The sequence below is a fragment of the Panthera tigris genome, chromosome A1 (assembly GCF_018350195.1).
Source record: "Panthera tigris isolate Pti1 chromosome A1, P.tigris_Pti1_mat1.1, whole genome shotgun sequence".
NCBI lineage: Eukaryota > Metazoa > Chordata > Mammalia > Carnivora > Felidae > Panthera > Panthera tigris.
In genome coordinates, this window is record NC_056660.1 from 108,424,173 (window position 1) to 108,442,713 (window position 18,541).

At 47.3% G+C, this 18,541-nt stretch overlaps 1 protein-coding gene across 1 annotated transcript; it reads left to right on the top strand.

Annotated features, from left to right (window-relative positions):
* Positions 1-15,499: 15,499 nt before the first annotated feature.
* Positions 15,500-17,388, top strand: IL3 (interleukin 3). The gene is made up of 5 exons (XM_042956302.1): positions 15,500-15,658; positions 15,756-15,791; positions 16,914-17,006; positions 17,136-17,171; positions 17,281-17,388. The coding sequence occupies exons 1-5, from the start codon at positions 15,500-15,502 to the stop codon at positions 17,386-17,388; spliced, it is 432 nt and encodes a 143-aa protein (XP_042812236.1).
* Positions 17,389-18,541: the final 1,153 nt, after the last annotated feature.

The window sequence follows — 18,541 nt, forward strand, 5'->3', positions numbered from 1 at the left end:
ATAAATGTTTTTATTTATTTTTGAGAGAGAGCACAAGTGGGGAAAGGGCAGGAGGGGGGATAGAGGATCTGAAGTGGTCTCTGCATTGACAGTGGCCAGCCAGAAGTGGGGCTTGAACTCTGAACCATGAGATCATAACCTGATACAAAGTCAGCTGCTCAATTGACTGAGCCACCCAGGTGCCCCTAAAAGATTATTTTTAATATTACACCAAAATACCAAATTCCTAGGACTAAGTTTAACAAAAGATGTGTAAGTTTTCTACTGAGAATTTTTTTTTAACTTTATTGGGAGACATCGAAGAAATAAAAAATAGATATACTATATTCATGGATTGTAAGTCTCTATATTTTAAGGATGCCATTTTACTTAAGTTGATATATAGAATCAATGTAATTCCAAAGTCCCAGAAGTTTTGGTTGTGTGGTGGGGATGGGGGAAAAGTCGACAAGCCAATTTAAAATTGACGTGGATAAAGAATAGCCAAGATACTCTTAAGGAAGGGAGAAGGGGGAGGACTTGCTCTACCAGATACCAAGATGTATTATAAAGTTATCATATTTACAACAGTGTGATATTGGTTCAAGGGGAGACAAATAGACCAATGGAATAGCACAGAGTTCCCAGAAAGAGACCCACATCCATATATATATGTGAACCCTGGAAATATGATAGAGATAGTGATGCAAATCAACAGGAAAGAGCAGTCTTCTCAAAAAATGGTGCTGGGACAAATGAATGTTAATATGTAAATAATTAAATCAGAGCCTACCTCATGCAATCTAGGTCAATTAAAGACATCAATGTGGAAAGCAAAACTATAAAGTTCTTAGATAGTATACAAGAAAATCTCACAGCCATTAGGTAGGGAAGGAAGGAAATCCTGAAGAAGATACAAAAAGCACTACCTATACAGAAAAGATTTAACTGTGTATGGTCCCAATTTGCAATAGTTTGACTCAGGATTTCTCCATCTTATAATGGTGGGAAAGTGATACATATTCAGCAGAAGCCATACTACGAATTTTGAATTTTTATCTTTTCCTGGGATAGCTATGTGCAGTAGGATACTCTCTCAATGCTGGGGAGTGGCAGCTCCCATTCAGCTACCCCATCACAAGGGTAAACAATCAATATACATATTGTCACTTTCAGCACAGTATTCAATAAATTACATGAGATATTCAACACTTTATTATAAAGTAGGCTTTGTGTTAGATGATTTTGCCTAACTGTAGGTTACTATAAGTGATTGGAGCACATTTAAGGTAGGTTCGGCTACCCCACGAAGTTCAGTGGATTGGGTGTACAAAATGCATTTTCAACTTACGATATTTTCAACTTCTTATGGATTTATCAGGACATAACTCTGTTGTAGGCTGAGGAAGATGTGTACATTAAAATGAAGAACTTTGTTTCTTCAAAAGATACCATGGAATGACGAGAGAAGAAACAGAATGAGAGAAGATATTTGCAACATGTATAATCCACAGAGCATTAGTATCCAGACAATTTAAAGAAATCCTGCAAATAAGAAAATTGCAGTAAATCCCAGAAAAAAAATAGGCAAAAGGTTGAATAGGCATTTCATAATATAAGGAATCCAAAAGGTCAATAAACATATGAAAAGTTTCTCACCCTCATTGTAATCAGGACAAAGAAAATTTACATCAGATGTCTATCAGATTTGTATAAATTTTAAAAGTCTGACAATTTCATGAAGCACCTGGTGGCTCAGTCAGTTAAGCATCCAACTCTTGATTTTGGCTCAGATCATGATCTCATGGTTGGTGAGTTCAAGCCCCACATTGGGCTCTGCGCTGGCACCACAGAGCCTGCTTGGGATTCTCTCTCCATTTCTCTGCCCCTCCCACCTCATGCTGTTTCTCACTCTCTTTCTCAAACTAAAAAAAATAAAATAAAAAGTCTGACAAGTTCAGACAATATCGCATGTTGGCAAGGATGTGGAGTAGCAGGAATTCTCAAATACTGTTGGTGGGAATGTAAATTGTCTGGCATTGTGAAATCATTTATTTATCATTATCTAGTGAAGCTAAATATATTCCAAGACCCAGAAATTACACTCCTAGGTTTGAGTATATACACATGTAACTACAAACTTCAGCTTAAAATTACATAGATTTATTATTTGACAGTTCTAAAGGTCAGAAGTCTTAAAAGGTAGGGCTGCATTCCTTCTGGAAGAATCTGTTTCTTTGACTTTTCCAGCTTCCAGAGGCCTCCTGAATTCCTTGCCCATGGCTTCTTTCTCCATTGTCAGGCCGTCAGTGTAGCCTTCCTTTTCAAAACCCTCCCTCTTTCTCTGACCTCTGCTTCCATTGTTCCATCTCCTTCTCAGGATCTGACGCTCCTGAATCCCTCTTATAACCCTTGTGGTTAATCCAGAATAACCCTCCCATTTCAAATTCCATAATTTAATCTTCTCAACAAAAGTAAGGTAACAAATTCACAGGTTCCAGATATTAAGACACGGACATCTTGGTCATGGGGGTGATTGGGGTTCATCTACTCTGTCTAATAAATATATGAACATGTGCACCAAGATAATTAATATTCACAGCATATTTTTTTGCAATGAAAACTGGAAACAACTAGGCTCCATTCACTTAATGTTTAAAAGCAGGCAAAGCTAAATGATATTGTTTATGAACACATATGAAGGTGACAAAGCTTAAAGAAAACCAAGAAGTTGATCATCATAAGCCAGGCTAATCAGTTATCCGCAAGGGGGAGGAGGCCATGATTAGAAGGCAAATGTGGGGAGAATTCTGGAGTTTGGGCATTGTTCCTTCATTTGATGAGCACTGGTGATATGGGTGATTGCTTCATAATTATTTGTTAAACTTCGCATGCACGTTTTATACCCTTTTCTGTATGTGTGCTCTATATTCCATTTTTAAATGTAAAAAATACAATAAAAAACGAAATTTCTTGCACTTTGAATACGGGAAAACCCAAAAGAGCTAGAAAAATTTTTAGAGTGAAGAGGGTTTGGCAAGATGGCAGAACCATGGCCTTTTCTGCCGGCCTCTCTTCCTCTCACCCTGAGGGTACTCTCTGGGAGATCTAAATTTTCTTAGCTGACATTCCAAATGTCAAATATAAAGAGTACAAATTTGCAAGGGGAACCTGGGGCTTGGCCAGATCCTGCTGTGAGCAACGGGTTGCCAGCCACTAGAGCCATCTTCATGTGGTGCTTCTACCTCCTTGCTACCCTGATTGCCTGGTGTCTGAGTCCAGAATGTTTATTCCTCCAGGACTCCCAGACCAGTCCCCTATTCCCCACCCAGGTCTCCCAGGGCACAGGGAGGAAGCTGATATGGCCTCCCTATGGAAACCTCTGGGCCTGGCCCACACGTTCTCATAAACAGAGAAAGGAAGGTAGGTGTAGCCTGGCCATACAGGAGGGCAAGAACTGTCCTTGGGGGAGGTGAGGAGGCTCAGAGAGCTGTACAGTGGAGTGATCAGGAACTGAGTCTCAAAATGAAGAGGCATTCACCAAGCTGGGAAGGGGCCAAGGACCCCCAGGCTGAGGAAGGAACAGGGATCAGGGTGGAGAGAACCCTGGGATTGGCACTCAGAGGACCCTGCCATTCACTGCACTGACACATCTGAGTGACGGGAGACTCAGGCAGACTCTCAGTCTCTGCTGAAAAAAAATATAAACTTTTTTTTTAATTGACTAATTTATTTATTTTGAGAGAGAGTGTGTGTGAGCACAGAAGGGGGACAGAGAGAGAGGGAGAAAGAGAATCCCAGGTAGGCTTGGGGCTGTCAGCACAGAGCCCGAAGTGGGGCTTGATGTCACAAACCGTGAGATCATGACCTGACCCAAAATCAAGAGTGGGATGCTAAACCAACTGAGCTACCCAGGTGCCGCCTGAGTAAACTTTTTTTTTATTGTAGTAAAATATACATGATATAAAATTTATCATTTTAACCATTTTTAATTGTATACTTCAGTAACATTCAGTACATTCATATTGTGCAACCATCACCACCATCTGTATCCAGAACTTTCTCATCTTCCCAAAATAAATGTCTATACCCGTTAAACAATGACTCCCCTTTCTCCCCTACCTGCAGCTCCTGGCAACTATCCTTATGTTTCCTGTCTCTATAAACTTGATTACTAGAAGAAGTATCTCATATAAGTGGAGTGCAATATTTATTTATTTTTTGTCTCTGGCTTTCTGCACTTAGCACAATGTCTTCAAGTTTCATCCATATGGCAGCACATGTATCAGAATTTCCTTCTTTTTTTAAAGTTTGTTTGTTTGTTTGTTTGTTTACTTGAGAGAGGGAGACAGAGAGAGCATGAGCAAGGGAGGGGCAGAGAGAGAGGAAGAGAGAGGATCCCAAGCAGGCTCTGCACTGTCAGTGCAGAGCCCAACACGGGGCCTGAACCCACAAAACCGTGAGACCATGACCCAAGCTGAAATCACGAGTCAGAAGTTTAACTGACTGAGCCACCCAGGCACCACTGAATTTCTTTCTTTTTTAAGGCTGAATCATATTCCATTGTATATATAGGCTATATTTTATCCATTCAGCTATTGTTGGACACGGGTTGTTTTGGCTGTTGTAAATAATGCTGCTCCTATAGACTGAATGTATTTGTCTCTCCAAAATTTATATGTTGAAATATGACCCCCAGTGTGTTGGTATCTGAAGGTAGGGCTGTTGGGAAGAAATGGTTATGAGGGTGCAGACCTCACGAATGGAATTAGTGCCCTTACAGAAGAGACACCAGAGAGCTCTCTCTTGCCTCTTCTTCCAAGTGAGGTTATAGTGAAAAGAGCCTCTATTGTGACTCTGACCTGTCAGCATTTTGATCTTGGACTTCCCAGCCTCTGGAACTGTGAGAAATAAATTTCTGTGCTTCATTAGCCACCCAGCCTATGACATTTTGTAATAGCAGCCTGTATGGACAAAGACAGCTGTATGAACACTGGTGTACAAATACAGACTAGATGTCTTAAAGTCAGAAACTAAGGCAATTTCAGTTAAGAAAATGATCATTAGAGAGGCCAGTATGATTAACCTACTAAGACCAGAGAGACCCATGGCTCCAATTCCACTTCTAACATGCTGTCTGTGACCTTGTGGCACTATTGGCATGGACATCTGGGCAGAAATGTAGTGTGGCATTCCATGTCATGGGCCTCCTCAACTCACCCCAGCCTCATGGAGTACTATGTTCAGTGGAATGGTAAGACTGCGACCCAGTAGTTAAATCTGAAAAAGTTCTTCATAGTTGAAAGAGTCTCTTGGAAACCCAGGGGACCCAATACACAATAAGATGTTTGGGAAACGCTAGTGTGCAACAGTCAGGCAAATGTTTCAACCTAAACCCTTGCAAATTAGAGATAAGATATATAAGAAGCCAAATACAGGGTCCTGTGTGTGGAGGGAGGAAGAGTGAAGGAGCTACAGGATCTGCCATTCGGGCACAGCACAGACAGGATAACACTTCCAGAGCTAAGGAGCTTAAGCTCCCAAAATAAGTGTCCAGAGGACATTAGGCATAAGTCAGAGAGAGGCAGAGAGGAAGGAGAACATGGATGCAAGTTGTCCTCTGGTCTCAGGGATCTACAGAAGAAGCAAGTCAGGGCTTTTGAACTGGGAGGAAGATGCATGGGAGCAACTGGCTGGATGAAGGGTGCAGAGGGAGCTTCCCAGGGCGCCACAGGGCTCAGGGTGCTCTGTAAGTTCCAGTGGAGTCTGGAACACACAAAGCGCCACTTTTACCTTTTTCAATCACTGCCTTGAACTGTGTCCCTTCCTACCATTCGTTCCTGACGCTGGTCAACTTCTTGGGCAGATTCCCAACTCCTGAGTCACCTGCATCGTAAAAGAAAATCGGGTGCAGCTTAAAGCCCATGTGACAGCCATTTGTTCCCCTCCCCCTGGCTGCTTGGTTCTGTCACAGAGAGCTGCTGGGGTTGCGGGAGGCGGGGGTGAAGGCGGGGCCCCTGTCTTCCTCTTAACCCCTCCCTCTTCAGGACCCTTTCTGCCTTGGGCTATTGGGGGTGGGGAGAATGGAAAGAGACCCTATCTCATACATGGCAGGCACTGTTGTCATTCTCTTACCTGTTGTTGCTTTTCAGACTGCACTTGGCCTGGCTATGAGGCTCTCTGTGACAGGAGGGTCCCATGGATATGTGTCTGTATTCTTCAGGGTTCTGTGAAGGAACAGACAGGAACCTCCCGACTTCATAGTTTCCCATCAAAGGAAAATCCCCTCATTCTGTCCCTTCTGAGCCCCTGCTCCAGTCCTTGTGGTCATCCTACCATCTCCGCCTGGGTTCCCCTGCTTGGCAGGTAGCCTTCTTCTTTGGGGGTATAAGCCTTTCTAACTTCTGGGTGTTCACTTAGGCCTCAGAAAACCATATATCCTTTCTCCACCACACTGTGGGAGGCCAGAAGGCTCCAGGGTACTCTGTCCCACTGGTTATCTTCTTGGCTCAGAGAGGCATAGTGTTGGATGCTGGTTGCCTTTTCTAGGACAATAGGTAAAATCCTACTCAGCATCCTGTTAAACTGACCTTTTGTCTTGAGGGTGTGCTTTCAAACAAGCAAATGTCCTCTAGCTAACAGCTAACTAGGAAGAAGACAACATTGCATTTGCTTAGTGTCCAGCCATTAAAGTTGTTTTTAACTGAGTTTGGTAAGAGGGTTTTAGAATAGAAAATGGGAGCACATTTCATATCATGTGGGCTCTCCTGTCCTCATCTAGATGTGGCTCCCAGGAGGGAGGACAGGAGGAGTTGAGAGAGGACCAAAGGCTTAAATAGGGGTGGGGGGCTTAGGGAGGCCAGGATCTAAAACTAACAAGGACTACTTGTTCCCTGTACTAAAAGGAGCACTATGGATCCCCAATGGGAATTTCCTTAGGAAGAAAACCAGGCTGTGTTTGTCATGGGGCCTGGGCCACGTGGGCAAACCATAAGTCACCGAAGGGACATTCACAGGAGGTGTGGGCAGAGAGGTGTCCAGTCACTCTGGCAGGTGTGGCAAATAGGGTGGGAGATGCCTGGCCTGGGAGCTTTGGCAGGAATTCTGGCAACCAGGCCTGGGTCCGGATGCAGGGTGTGCATGGGAACGATGGGAAATGGACAGAGCAGAGAGGTCCTGGGATGCAGATGTGGGCAGATCATGGGGCGTGTGTGTGGTGGTGCCCGAGCTAGGGAGGAGAAGATCTGGATGGGCCCATGAAGTGTATGATACAGGGAGTACCAGGGAAACAAAGACAGAATCCCGAGAGGAATCAAAACCATGGCATTAAAGAAATTAACTGTGGAGTGAGGAAATTGCAACCCAGACCCAAGTCAGACAGAGAAACCCTCAAGAAATGCAACATTGGGCACAAAGTGGTTCTTTATAAAGGTTTATTTTTCACAGAAGAGAAGAAACACTTTTGAAATCTGAAATACGAATGAAAATGGCTTCACATTACCTCTGGGCTCTGTTCAGAGACTTCTGAGAGGGTCTCCATTATTAAAATAAATAACTCCACGATAGCATGGACAATAAATAAATTGCTATATAAATAAGATTGTCAGTGAGATCTGTGACAGAGTGGAGGAATATCTAGGAGGAGAGCTGGGGACCCAGGACCTGAGCTCAAATCTGAACCCTGACAGTGCAAAGGCCCCAACTAAGGTTTTCTACGTGAGGCTTTGAAAGTTTCTGGGCACTTCAGTAATGGCTTCAGGAAATCATCCAGGGCTTCCAGGAAGACAAGCAGCTTCTCTGAGAACTCATTAAAATCTTCTGCTTCGATATGCACTTCTCTCTTTGAAGAAAGCAGAAATTTCGGTCAGGTATGAAGGAGGTAGAAGGAATGTGACAGGTGCTGTACTCAGCCTGGGCAGTGGGCAACCCAGCCACACTCGGCCTGGACAGCTTACCTGGGATGTGGGCGTGGGCATGGTCAAGGTTTGCAGCAATTCCTGTAGACCAGAGACAAGAGAAGCCAGTCAGCCTTTTGGGGGAAAGCCAGGAACACAACAGGAGCTTCACTAGTAGCTGGGAGGTATCAGTGTCTCCCTGCTAGTGACTGTACATAAGAAAGTACTAGGTGGTAGCTCTGCCCCCAGCTATGGAGGGGTTGGTGGCAGGAGAGGGGGTAGGAATTTGGGGGTGGGGGTGAAAAGTGCTGTTGCTATTTTGGAAAAGGGAAAGACAAGGCCATGCACTCTGACCTGGAATGGGGTTCCTTGGGGTCATGGAGACCCAGTGCCAGAGAGACCCTCCCCAACCTCACAAACCTCCAGGTAGTCCAGATTTTTACTGATGGATGACACTACATTAGAGACATTGATGAACTTCTCTGAGATGGTCCGGAAGGCAGCCAGGTTAGACTTCAGAAGGGTCTTGTCCTGTAGGACAAAGAGTGCATGAGGGAGGGCTAAGGAGGGGCTGTCCTTCTCCCGGTCTTGTGTGTCATCCCTCCTGCCTCCTTTCCGGAATGCCTTTCCCAGCATCCTCTGTCACCTCCCCCAGCTCTCTACGTCACCACCCTGCCCTGCCCCAGACCAGGAAGGACCCAGCTGCCCCATGACAACTGAGGTGGTCACAGCACATCGTGGCAAATCTTAGCCAAGGCATAGCTTGTCCTACCTCCTGGCTTCAGATGGGCTGGGGAAGGAGGCTGGGTGAATAGGGAATTTCGTGAACCAGCTACCAAAAGAGCTCAAGGGGAAGGAGGCCAGCTTTGCCACCATAAAATTGTAGAACTCCCATACTTGGAAATAAACATCTACTACACAACCCCCATGAGGCAATGAATACGCTGATGGAAGTATTTGCACTGAAGACGCCAGACAAAAGATTAAGGCTCAGATGTGACCGTCCAGGGGTGCCTGACCCAAAAGCACCCAAGTCACCAGTGACACAATGGCAGTCACTTGCAGGGAGACAGGGGGCCCTTGGGTCTGAGCTCTCACCTTCAGCTCTAGCAGCAGATTAAACTCTTCAGGTGTCTGCAGGGGAAAAGAGAGAGAACCGTGAGTGCCTCTGGCCTGAGACTGCCAGGCCATCCCTGCCCATGTCCAGTGTGTCCCCAAGTACTCACAGAGGTAGTGTTCAGCTTATAGTAGATTTCAGAGATGCTGTCCCAGTACTTGCAGGAGTCCTGACCTGGGGTACCAGAGGTCCCTGAGTGCAGGGACTTGGGGAGGCTGAAGGGAAGGAAGATGAGGAGAAGCTGAAGACAGAAGGATCTCCGCATCTTTGAGTTGCTGAAAGCTAACATGGTCCTCCCTGGCCCTATGGAATCTGAAGTGGTCCGATCTGCTTGCTCTCTTATAGGCCCAATGGAGGTGGTAGGGCAGGGCGGGAAACGGGGTGATGAGGGATGTTCATAGAAGCCCCAGATGGGCTGATACCCTTTTCTGATAGGGAACCTCCATGACAAACATATCAATGTATTCATCATTCTCTGGAACCCACGATCAGTAAAACTTGAAAAAAACATTCTCAAAGGGTTTCACCTCACCTCACCAAGGAAAATAAGAATGATTGCTCACCGGATAGAGTGGGCAACCTGGCTCTGAGCTCACCTGGGCCTGTTTGTGCCTCTCCCCAGCCAGGATCTGGTCCTGTTGTCCCTTGGACAGCTCTGATTCTCTGCCTCCCACCTTTGCTGGCCTCCCCTTCTGAGTGGCAGCCAAGATTTTGCCCGGCAACATCATTTCTATGGCTAACCATCTGCATGAAGGCTCAACCGCTTAGAAAAGCAGTTCTTAGGAGCCTGGAACACTATGTTACTAGCATGAAGTCCCAATGTGGTCACCTCACAGTTTTGGGACAGTTTCTTTGAGAATCAGGAGTATGGAGCTGAAGGTCCTGTATGTCTGCCCCTCCCTTGGCTTGTGGTTTTACCTGAGATAAATACTATCAACACAATAGGAACACCTGTCCCAATTCTTTGTGTTCCAGGTGACCAACCAGAGAGTGACAGGCACTGAATACACATACATTTTTAGGGGCACCTGGGTGGCTCAGTCAGTTAAACATCTGACTCTTGATTTCAGCTCAGGTCATGATCTCACGATTCGTGAGATTGAGCCCCTTACTTGGCTCTGTGCTGATACCACTGCGCCTGCTTGGAATTTTCTCTCTCTCTCTCTCTCTCTCTCTCTCTCTCTCTCCCCCCACCCCCCGTCCTCTCTGTTCTTCCCCCACTCACGCTTTGTCTCTCTCATAAATAAATAAATAAATAAATAAATAAATAAGACTGGCATGACTATCCCAGTTACCTGATATTAGAGCTGAGGTTAGTAGACTTGAAATTGACAGACAGAACATCTACATTCCAAACCCAACTGTACTTGGGAGCACTTCCCCTGTAACACAGCTGGTCTGGACCATCCTTCAGAAAACTTAGCTTTCCCTTCCTCAGTCTTCCCCGATAGTCCAGGCTAGGGGAGAATGACCCATTTCTAGGCTTTCTCCTTTCCAGGCTTATTATTCTAAACCGTGATTTTCTATCTGTCTCCTCCATTAGACTGAACTTGGGGAGGAGGTCCACTTGGCACAGATGGGCCCCAAGGAGGCCATATCCACAGCATGGGATGGAAAGCTGAGGGTATACAGTGTGAGGCTATGCAGGCCCTGGGGAAGGGATACACAGCTGGGTGAAAAGGAGGCCATACCTCCCTTTTTCCGAAGCTCTCTGCTCAGGTGAGCATGTGAAACCTGATAGCACTGCTTTGCCAGCCAGGAGCCCTGTGCTGCCTTCTGTATTGACAAAACCAGGTGGTATGGTTCTGCTACCAGTGGAAGCATGACTGAGGTCACGGGCAGACTAAATCTGACACGGGATATCACAGAGAGGGTGGCAGGGGAGTTTGTCATGATGACTGAGGCCTGGGTCCCTACTGGTGGTGGGCACCCCAGAAAATCCCATGAGGTCTGTGGGGGTGAGTGATGGGAAAGAGATGTGGATGGGCCCACGTTAGATAGGCCCCACAGGCCACGACCTTGAACACTGTGCCCCATTCTGAATAAATCCAGACCACAGGCCTACAGAGTTCCATTGGAAGGGGCCCAGAGACCCACCCTGAAAGCCATAAGATCTGTTTTCTGCAGACTGCAATCAGCAGTCCTGGGTTGGCTCTCCTACCTCGGCCCTAGCAGGGCCTCCCTTGTACCACCCATGGCTGGGCACCCTCAGCTCATTTCCCTTCCTGATTGCAATCAGCCCGGTCTGCAGAGGAGGCTTTTCTTAGGCTGGGGCTGACGCAAACGCCTGGGGTGGAATCCTTTTTTTTTTTACAGGGGGCCAGGCCTCTCCCCAGAGTTGGGCATGTCTGTGGCCTGCGGGAGACCAAGGAGGTTCCTGTGATTTCACCTGAAGCAGTTCCTTTACAGTCAAGGCAAACCTCAAGGGAGACTTCCAAAGGAGGCCCCTGTCTACTGGTTGCCCTGAGATGTTGTGGAAGCATGGGGAGGGTACTCGGTTGTCCTCCTCAGCTGAGCAGCCCCCTTTGATGTGCATGTGCTTTGTGGAGTGTGACTCTGTTCCTTGCACAGGACTAAGTGCTGGGCTGCACTCAAAGGGCCTCTCCAGGGGGACTGGGCCCAATACCTCCTGCCTCCCTTGTTCTGGCCGTCCCTGCTCCTTTCTCTGTCCATCTCAGCCTCCTCCCCTGGCCCCATCACCCTGCCTCAGAGGCCTTCCATTCTATACTCTGGACTAGAAAGACTTTGGATTCTCCCAACCTCCTTTCCCTTTAACCCAGACTACCAGCCCCTTAAGGTTATACTCAGGCAGTCAGCTCAGAGCCTCTAACTCCACCTCCCTAAATCCTTAGGAGCTGACTTTGCCTCCTATTTCACAGGAGACACAGAAACCGTTGTCCTCATCTGCCACCAAACTGGTGGACTCAATCCATGGCACCTTCCCTGCTGGATGGACTGGACCCACCCAAATGGACTTTCCCTGAGGCTTCTGCTCAGGTGAGCATGTGACGCCTGATGCTGGGAGCCCTCCCTATGTGTATCACCTTCGGCCACCCACTGCACCGGCCCACCATCCAGCTATCAGGCCCATTCTCAGCTCACCTCCAGCACAGAGATCCTCAAGCTTCTCTGCCTGGAAAGATCGTTCTCTGACTCACTGACTCCTCCAGCTGCCCCATCTCTCTCCTTCCCTTCAGAATAAAACTTCACAGCATCTACTGTCGCACCCTCTCTCACCTTCACTCATTTCTCAGCCCACTGCCACCAGCATCTGCCCTCAGGGCACACTAAAACTGCTCCCCCAGAGGCACCAGTGTCCTCTCTGTCAATAATCCCAGGGACTACATCTTACCTTCACCATAAGGTCCCCCTCTCACCACCCTGCATTACTCCCTAATCTATTACTTTGTGGTGCTCAGCCTCTGGGGTCAGAGAGACCTGCTTGCATTCAGTTGTGGTGACATCACTTCCTAGCTGTGGGAACCAAACCTCTCTGAGCCTCAGTTTCCTCAGCTGTAAAATGGTGATAATAATAGTAGCTGCCCCATAAGCTCATCGCGAGGATTAAATGAGTCAACTAGTGAAAAGGACTTACTTAGTGTCCAGCATTTACTAAGTGTCACTCAGGGGAATTTAGCTGTTAGAGTCTTTACCTCCATGCAGTTCTCTGCCTCCCCATCATCTGTGGTCCAGAGAACTCCCCACCCCCCACTGACCACCACAGTGTCCTGACTATTCCTAGCCATTCTCCCCACAGTAGCTAACCTTGGCTTCCCAGAACCCAAACTTTCCAGGACCATACTCCTGAACACCCCACAATTCTTTCGATGCTTCTAGCATGAAGCCTAAACCTCATTCTCCTTTGATAGATTTTGTAAGTATTTTTAAAACTGGAGACAAATACTATAAATGTGGAGACTTACAGTAGCACTACTCAGGGGTTTTCTTTGCTATAATGGAATGCAAAGTCAGGACTTTTAAGCGAGGATTTGCAGGAAATGTTCAGCCTCCCTATCTTTAAAACCCACTGAGCTTTAAAATTTCCTCAAAAAAATCTCTTTGAATTAAAAAAAATAGAGGCTTCTCTCTGTAAGAAATCACACATTTTTGTACACAGGTCCCCAAAACTTTTATATAGAAGGTAACACCAATCCACGGTTGATTAGTCAAGAAACCCTGTGTCTCTGGGTCAAGGATCCCCAGCCCTGCTTGTGTGGAGTACTCTATTTTTTTTTTTTTTCAGTTTTAAGCTCCAAGTCTAATAGGGCAGATGAGAACAAACAGTCCTTTCTAGTCCAGAGAAAGAGCAGACGTTACATGAGAGAGGGCAGATGATAACAGCAGCTCACATTTATTAAGCTCTTGTATTATGAGTTGAGTACATTTATTTATTTATTTATTTATAGTAGAGGGAGAGAGGGAGAGGAGCAGAGTGAGAGATACAGAGAATCTTAAGCAGGCTCAATCCTGTGACCCTGGGATCATGACCTGAGCCGAAATCAAGAGCTGGACGCTTAACTGACTGAGCCACCCAGGCAGCGCAAGAGTCAAGTACTTTAAATCAGTACTTCTGCAATGTCGTGTGAATCACCTGAGAGTCTTGTCAAAACATAATTTTTGATTCAGAAAGTATGGGGTGAGGCCTGAGCATCTACACTTCTAACAAGCTCCCAGGTGACCTGAAGCGGCAGTTCTGAGGTCCAAGACGGAAGTAGCAAGGCTTGCGATCTGTCTCTCCCTACAAGATTGTTTCTTAAGAGGAGGGACCAAGTCTGTTCTATTTCCAGTGCTTACACACAACTAATAAAGTTTGTTGAATGAATTATGCCTAGTGAGTACCTCGCTGTAAACTTTCCTGTGTTGCCTCATTTCACTGTGCCTTGGAGACACTCTTCGTGCTTTCTGAGGATGCTCTGAGCCCAGATCCCAGGGCCCTTCCTTGCCCGTGGCTGAGCAGGGAGCCGTGCATTCTGGCTAAGGGCACTATTCTCTCAGCACTGTCTTGGGTCACAGCCTCTTCACCTGCCTCCTCTTCAGCCACATCCTGGTCCTTGTCTTTACCAGATCTGCTCCTGCTCAGAGGCGTGAAACACCCAAGTTCCTCAGCATAGCCTTCTATCCTTCATCTCCCCACACTGTTTGTATCAGACCTCCACCTGACCCCTAGCTCTTTCACCCCGCCTCTCCTGTTCCGCCACTCCGGGCCCCGTTATCTCAAAGAACTCTTCCCCGTGCCCTGCCACATTTTCCCCTTTGCCAAAACCCCCTGTCCTGGGCCTATGTCAGGGCCTGACACACCTCATGGGGCAGTGGTCCCCCCCTCCCTTCAGGGGCTGCCTCTGGGCTCCCTACCCTCCTGGCTTTCCTGCTTCTTCTCTAGCTGCTGCCTCTCTGGTTCTCTATGGACTCCTCCATGGTCTGTCCCGGCCCACTTCTCTGCTGAGCACAGCTTCCCTACCCAGCCTGTCCCTGCCAAATCCGAGCTCCCACAGACTGGGGTTAGGACCCCTGCAATACAGCTCTCTCCACTGTCCACCTGCCCCTATCACTAGAGACCCAGCCTGACACCAAAAGCTGCCCTCCCCTCCTCCCTTGCCTCGCCTCTCAGAGCTTCCGATTCTACTTCTGAAAACTTCCCAGGCCAGCCTCCTCCCCCTGTTTCCCAGTGACAGTTTTCTCAAAGACCCCTATCCTCAGGGGCCCAGACCCAGCTCCTCCGTGCTACCAAAGGGACCGCCCAGTGCTTGCCACCAGGCCTCTGCTAGGGGTTAAGATCTCAAAACACAGGACAGAGTCAGGCTGTCAGACCAATGAAAGAAGAATGGGCATCCAGTGCCTGGGCTCCATCTGCCCCCCGCTAGGACCAGAAAGTGTTGAGGAGAAGCAGCCTAAAGGCCATGAGGCAAACCACTGGGGACATTAATACCAGTAACTCAGCATGGGGGTGGGAGATGTCAAGAGATGTGCTTCTCAGTGGATGAGCCCACATGTGAATACTTAGCTGTGTGACAGGCTTCCAGACAAATCCTTGTCTGTTCCCGTGGGCCTTCACCTGGACACCCACACAGGACCAGGTGGAGCCAAGCAGAGAGGGCAACAGAGGGTCAGTCAGAGCTGGCCAGGGGATGGTAGGACCAGGTCCCACTGCGCAGGAGGCTTGAGTGAGCTCAGAGTCAGGCAGCCCCTCACCTGTCAGAGGGGTCCTTTCACCTGTTCCCATTCTGTCCAGTGGCCAGCCCATCTTATTCTCCTAGGCAAAAGGAGGAGATAACCTCTGAGTAATTTTTTTCCAAGTTTCAGTGATCTCCAGCACTAGAAAGTGATGAATAAGTCTGTGGTTTGCTATGGGGGTTCCATGTCAGATAAAGATTCTTCCGACGTCCGCCCCTTCCTACACCGCCAGGGTGTAGGCACACTGCCTCAGCGCATAAAAGACGGGAGACTGTTGGATGCTTCAGAACGCCACGAAGGACCAGGACAAGACAGAAAAGACCCTGACAGCTTGAACATGAGCAACCTTCCCATCATGTACCTTCTCCTGCTTCTTCTTGGATTCCAAGCCCCTCAGGCACAGGGGCGGCCCTTTCCGACATACCAGCTGAACCAATACTTGGCAAAGATTGATGAAATTATGCAGATCTTAAACAAGTTACCCTTGCCTTCACAGGTGAGTAACTGGGATAAGGTTGGCATAGGGTAGGGAGGGCTAGCAGGTGCTTCAGGCCAATAGGACTAATGGACTCTCTCTTCCTCTGCGCCCACAGGACCCCTTGGACCCAAATGAGACAGAGATCCTGAGGGTAAGCACTCAGCCCACACTTGGGTGCACTTGGATCCCAATCTACTTCCTCCAGGGTGACCTCAGGCATGTCACACCATCTTGCCTAGCCTCCGTTTTTCATCTGTAAATAGGATTAACAGTATCTATCTCAGTGGGATCATTGTGAGAATTAAGTGGGACAAATGCATAGAGTCACCAGACCAGTGTCTGGTGCTAACTAGTGTTGAATACATTTCCTCAGCCATATCTATAACATGAAAATGCCTTTTTTTATTTTTATTTTTTTATTTTTTTTTGTGTTCCAATAAAACTTTATTTACAAAAACAGACAACAGAGGGCCACAGTTTACCAAACCTTGCCTTAAGAAAATGCCTTTTTTTAAACAAATACAAATGAAAAGGCAGCTCTAGGTGAACAATTCCAAAGGCCTTAAGTTCATCATTTTTCAGTGGGGCAGCCTAAAATTTCTCCCATGAACATGCCTGCTTCCTTCCTTTTCCTTAAGACACTGAGTCGTTTTTCATGCTGATTGGTCCTTGGCATTATCATTTACAATTACTTTTCCTACTTCCAGTTGGCTTCCATGGTTATCTCACCTTTGTTTGCATGGCACTCCTTGGGTCCAACAAGAGGTTGAATCTCTCCTGAGTTTATAGGCCATTTGTATCCCCCTCTTTAAGGCATGCACAGTTAACAGGCTGCACCCATGTCCTCCTAGGGTCTCTGCAATTTTCCTCCTAATTTCTAGGAGCCCTTTATCCAGTCAAGGCATTAATCCTATTATCTGGCCTCTTAGCTGCAAATATTCCCCTTGGTCAGCCCTCCACCTTTTGTAGATCTTCTTTTAAGCAATGCTTCCCCCACCCAGGTGCAGAAAGATCCACCCAGGCCCTGTATGCAGCTTACCTGGAACCAGGGGAGGTCAGGGCTGAGAAAAGTTGGCTTTCTTTGGGGTGTGCACTCACCTGTAGACCTGTGCCCTGAAGATTATCTCAGGAACCCAACTGGGCAAGAACGGGACTAGGAGGGGATTGTCCAAGGATGTCCCTGAAGGCAGTCTTGGAAAACTGGGGATGACTTCAGCCATGGGAAGGCTGAACCCCAACCTTCTCCCCTCATACGTATTCTTGGTCCCCTTAGGAAAACACCCTTCTGAGGCCAAACCTGGATGCATTCTTAAAAGCTGCAGAAAATTTCCACGAAGATGGACTGCTAATCTGGAAAAATCTTAAGGTTGGTGAAGCTGTTGAGAGTTTTGGGGATCCCTGCTTTGGCCCTGGCCAGCCTCTGAGAAGCGGGGTAGCAGGACCTGCTCCTTTTTCAGGTGAGACCCTGACTGTACGCTTTGGTCTCTTCCCACAGGAATTCCTGCCACTCCTGCCCACTCCCACACCCAGGGTAAGCTGCCCCTCAAGATGCCCCTGCAGGTGGTACTCTTAGCCATGACCTGACCTCTAGCCTGTCACCTACCTTCTAACTTAATGCCACTTTCCTGGTTTCTTCACAGGGAAACCCAATCCATATCGAGGAGGATAACTGGGTTGATTTCCAAAGGAAACTGACTAAATATCTGGAAATCCTTGATAACTTTCTGAATTTCAAGGAGAAACACTGAGTCCTAGAATTCTCCATCTGATACCCCTCCTTCTCTGGGCCTTCTCACCATGGGGCCTTGGACATCAAACACAGCAGAACAGCTGAAGATTCTGGGATATCTCTCACATAGTCCAGAACTGGAGGGATTTCACTTTCTCCTGTGGAGTCAGATGAATTGTTAATTATCTGATTTCTGAAATGTGCTGCCCCCATTTGGCCTTTAGTGATTATACTCTCATTTTTATCCTATTGAACGTATTTATTTATGTATTTTTATTTATTACCTTGTGCAATGTGAAATGTATTTATTTTAGCAAAGGAGCCTACGTCCTGCTCATTCTAAACAAGACTCAAGAGGGGGACTTGGAGGCTTGTTAATTTGTACCTCAGGTTTTAAACTGGTTTCTATGCATCTGAGAAAATAAACCACACTCTCTGAACAACTTCTCTGTTGCCAGTGTCTCGATTTGACTCAGTCTTAGTAACTCTCTTGCCTGGTGATTGAGCAGCCACCCAGCCCCCACCCCCAGCAAGCCTCCCTGCCACCAGATGGGCCCCGGAACCCACACCCTGGCAATCTGTGGTCTACTGGGAAGCCAGATGGAGTTTTAGAAAATGCAAATCTGACCAGGTTGATCTGATACTTTATTTTCCAGTCCTCAGGGGCTTCTGGACCTTGTCCTTACCCTTAGGATAGCAAGAGAGGCCTGCCTCCACCTGGTGCTTCTATTTCATTATGTCTGCAACTACCAACCTCCTTGATGCTCCAGCCAGTAGATACAGTGTGGGTTCTTGGATGAACCACACACCTTTTTTTATACCTCTAAATCTTTACCCACACTGACACCTCAACCTCGAATGCCCTGATCCTGACTCTGCATGGTGAGTTCCAGCTACAGAGACCAACTCAAATGCTGCCTACCTCTGGGTTGTCCACACTATTCTAGGACAGGGCTCTTGTCTGAAATAGGTGGATAGATGGGGACCCATTGGAAGGACAGCCATTGTAGCCCAGGGTGGCACAGTCTGATCTGAATGGTGGAGGTTAGGACATCACTGAGTGTGGCTTCCATGTGCCACCTGACCCCTGAGGTCCCACTGACCCTCTAGCTCTGAGTGCCTCCATCCCGGGCTCTCTTGCATGCTGCCTAGGTGCACTTTCTCCAGGCTGG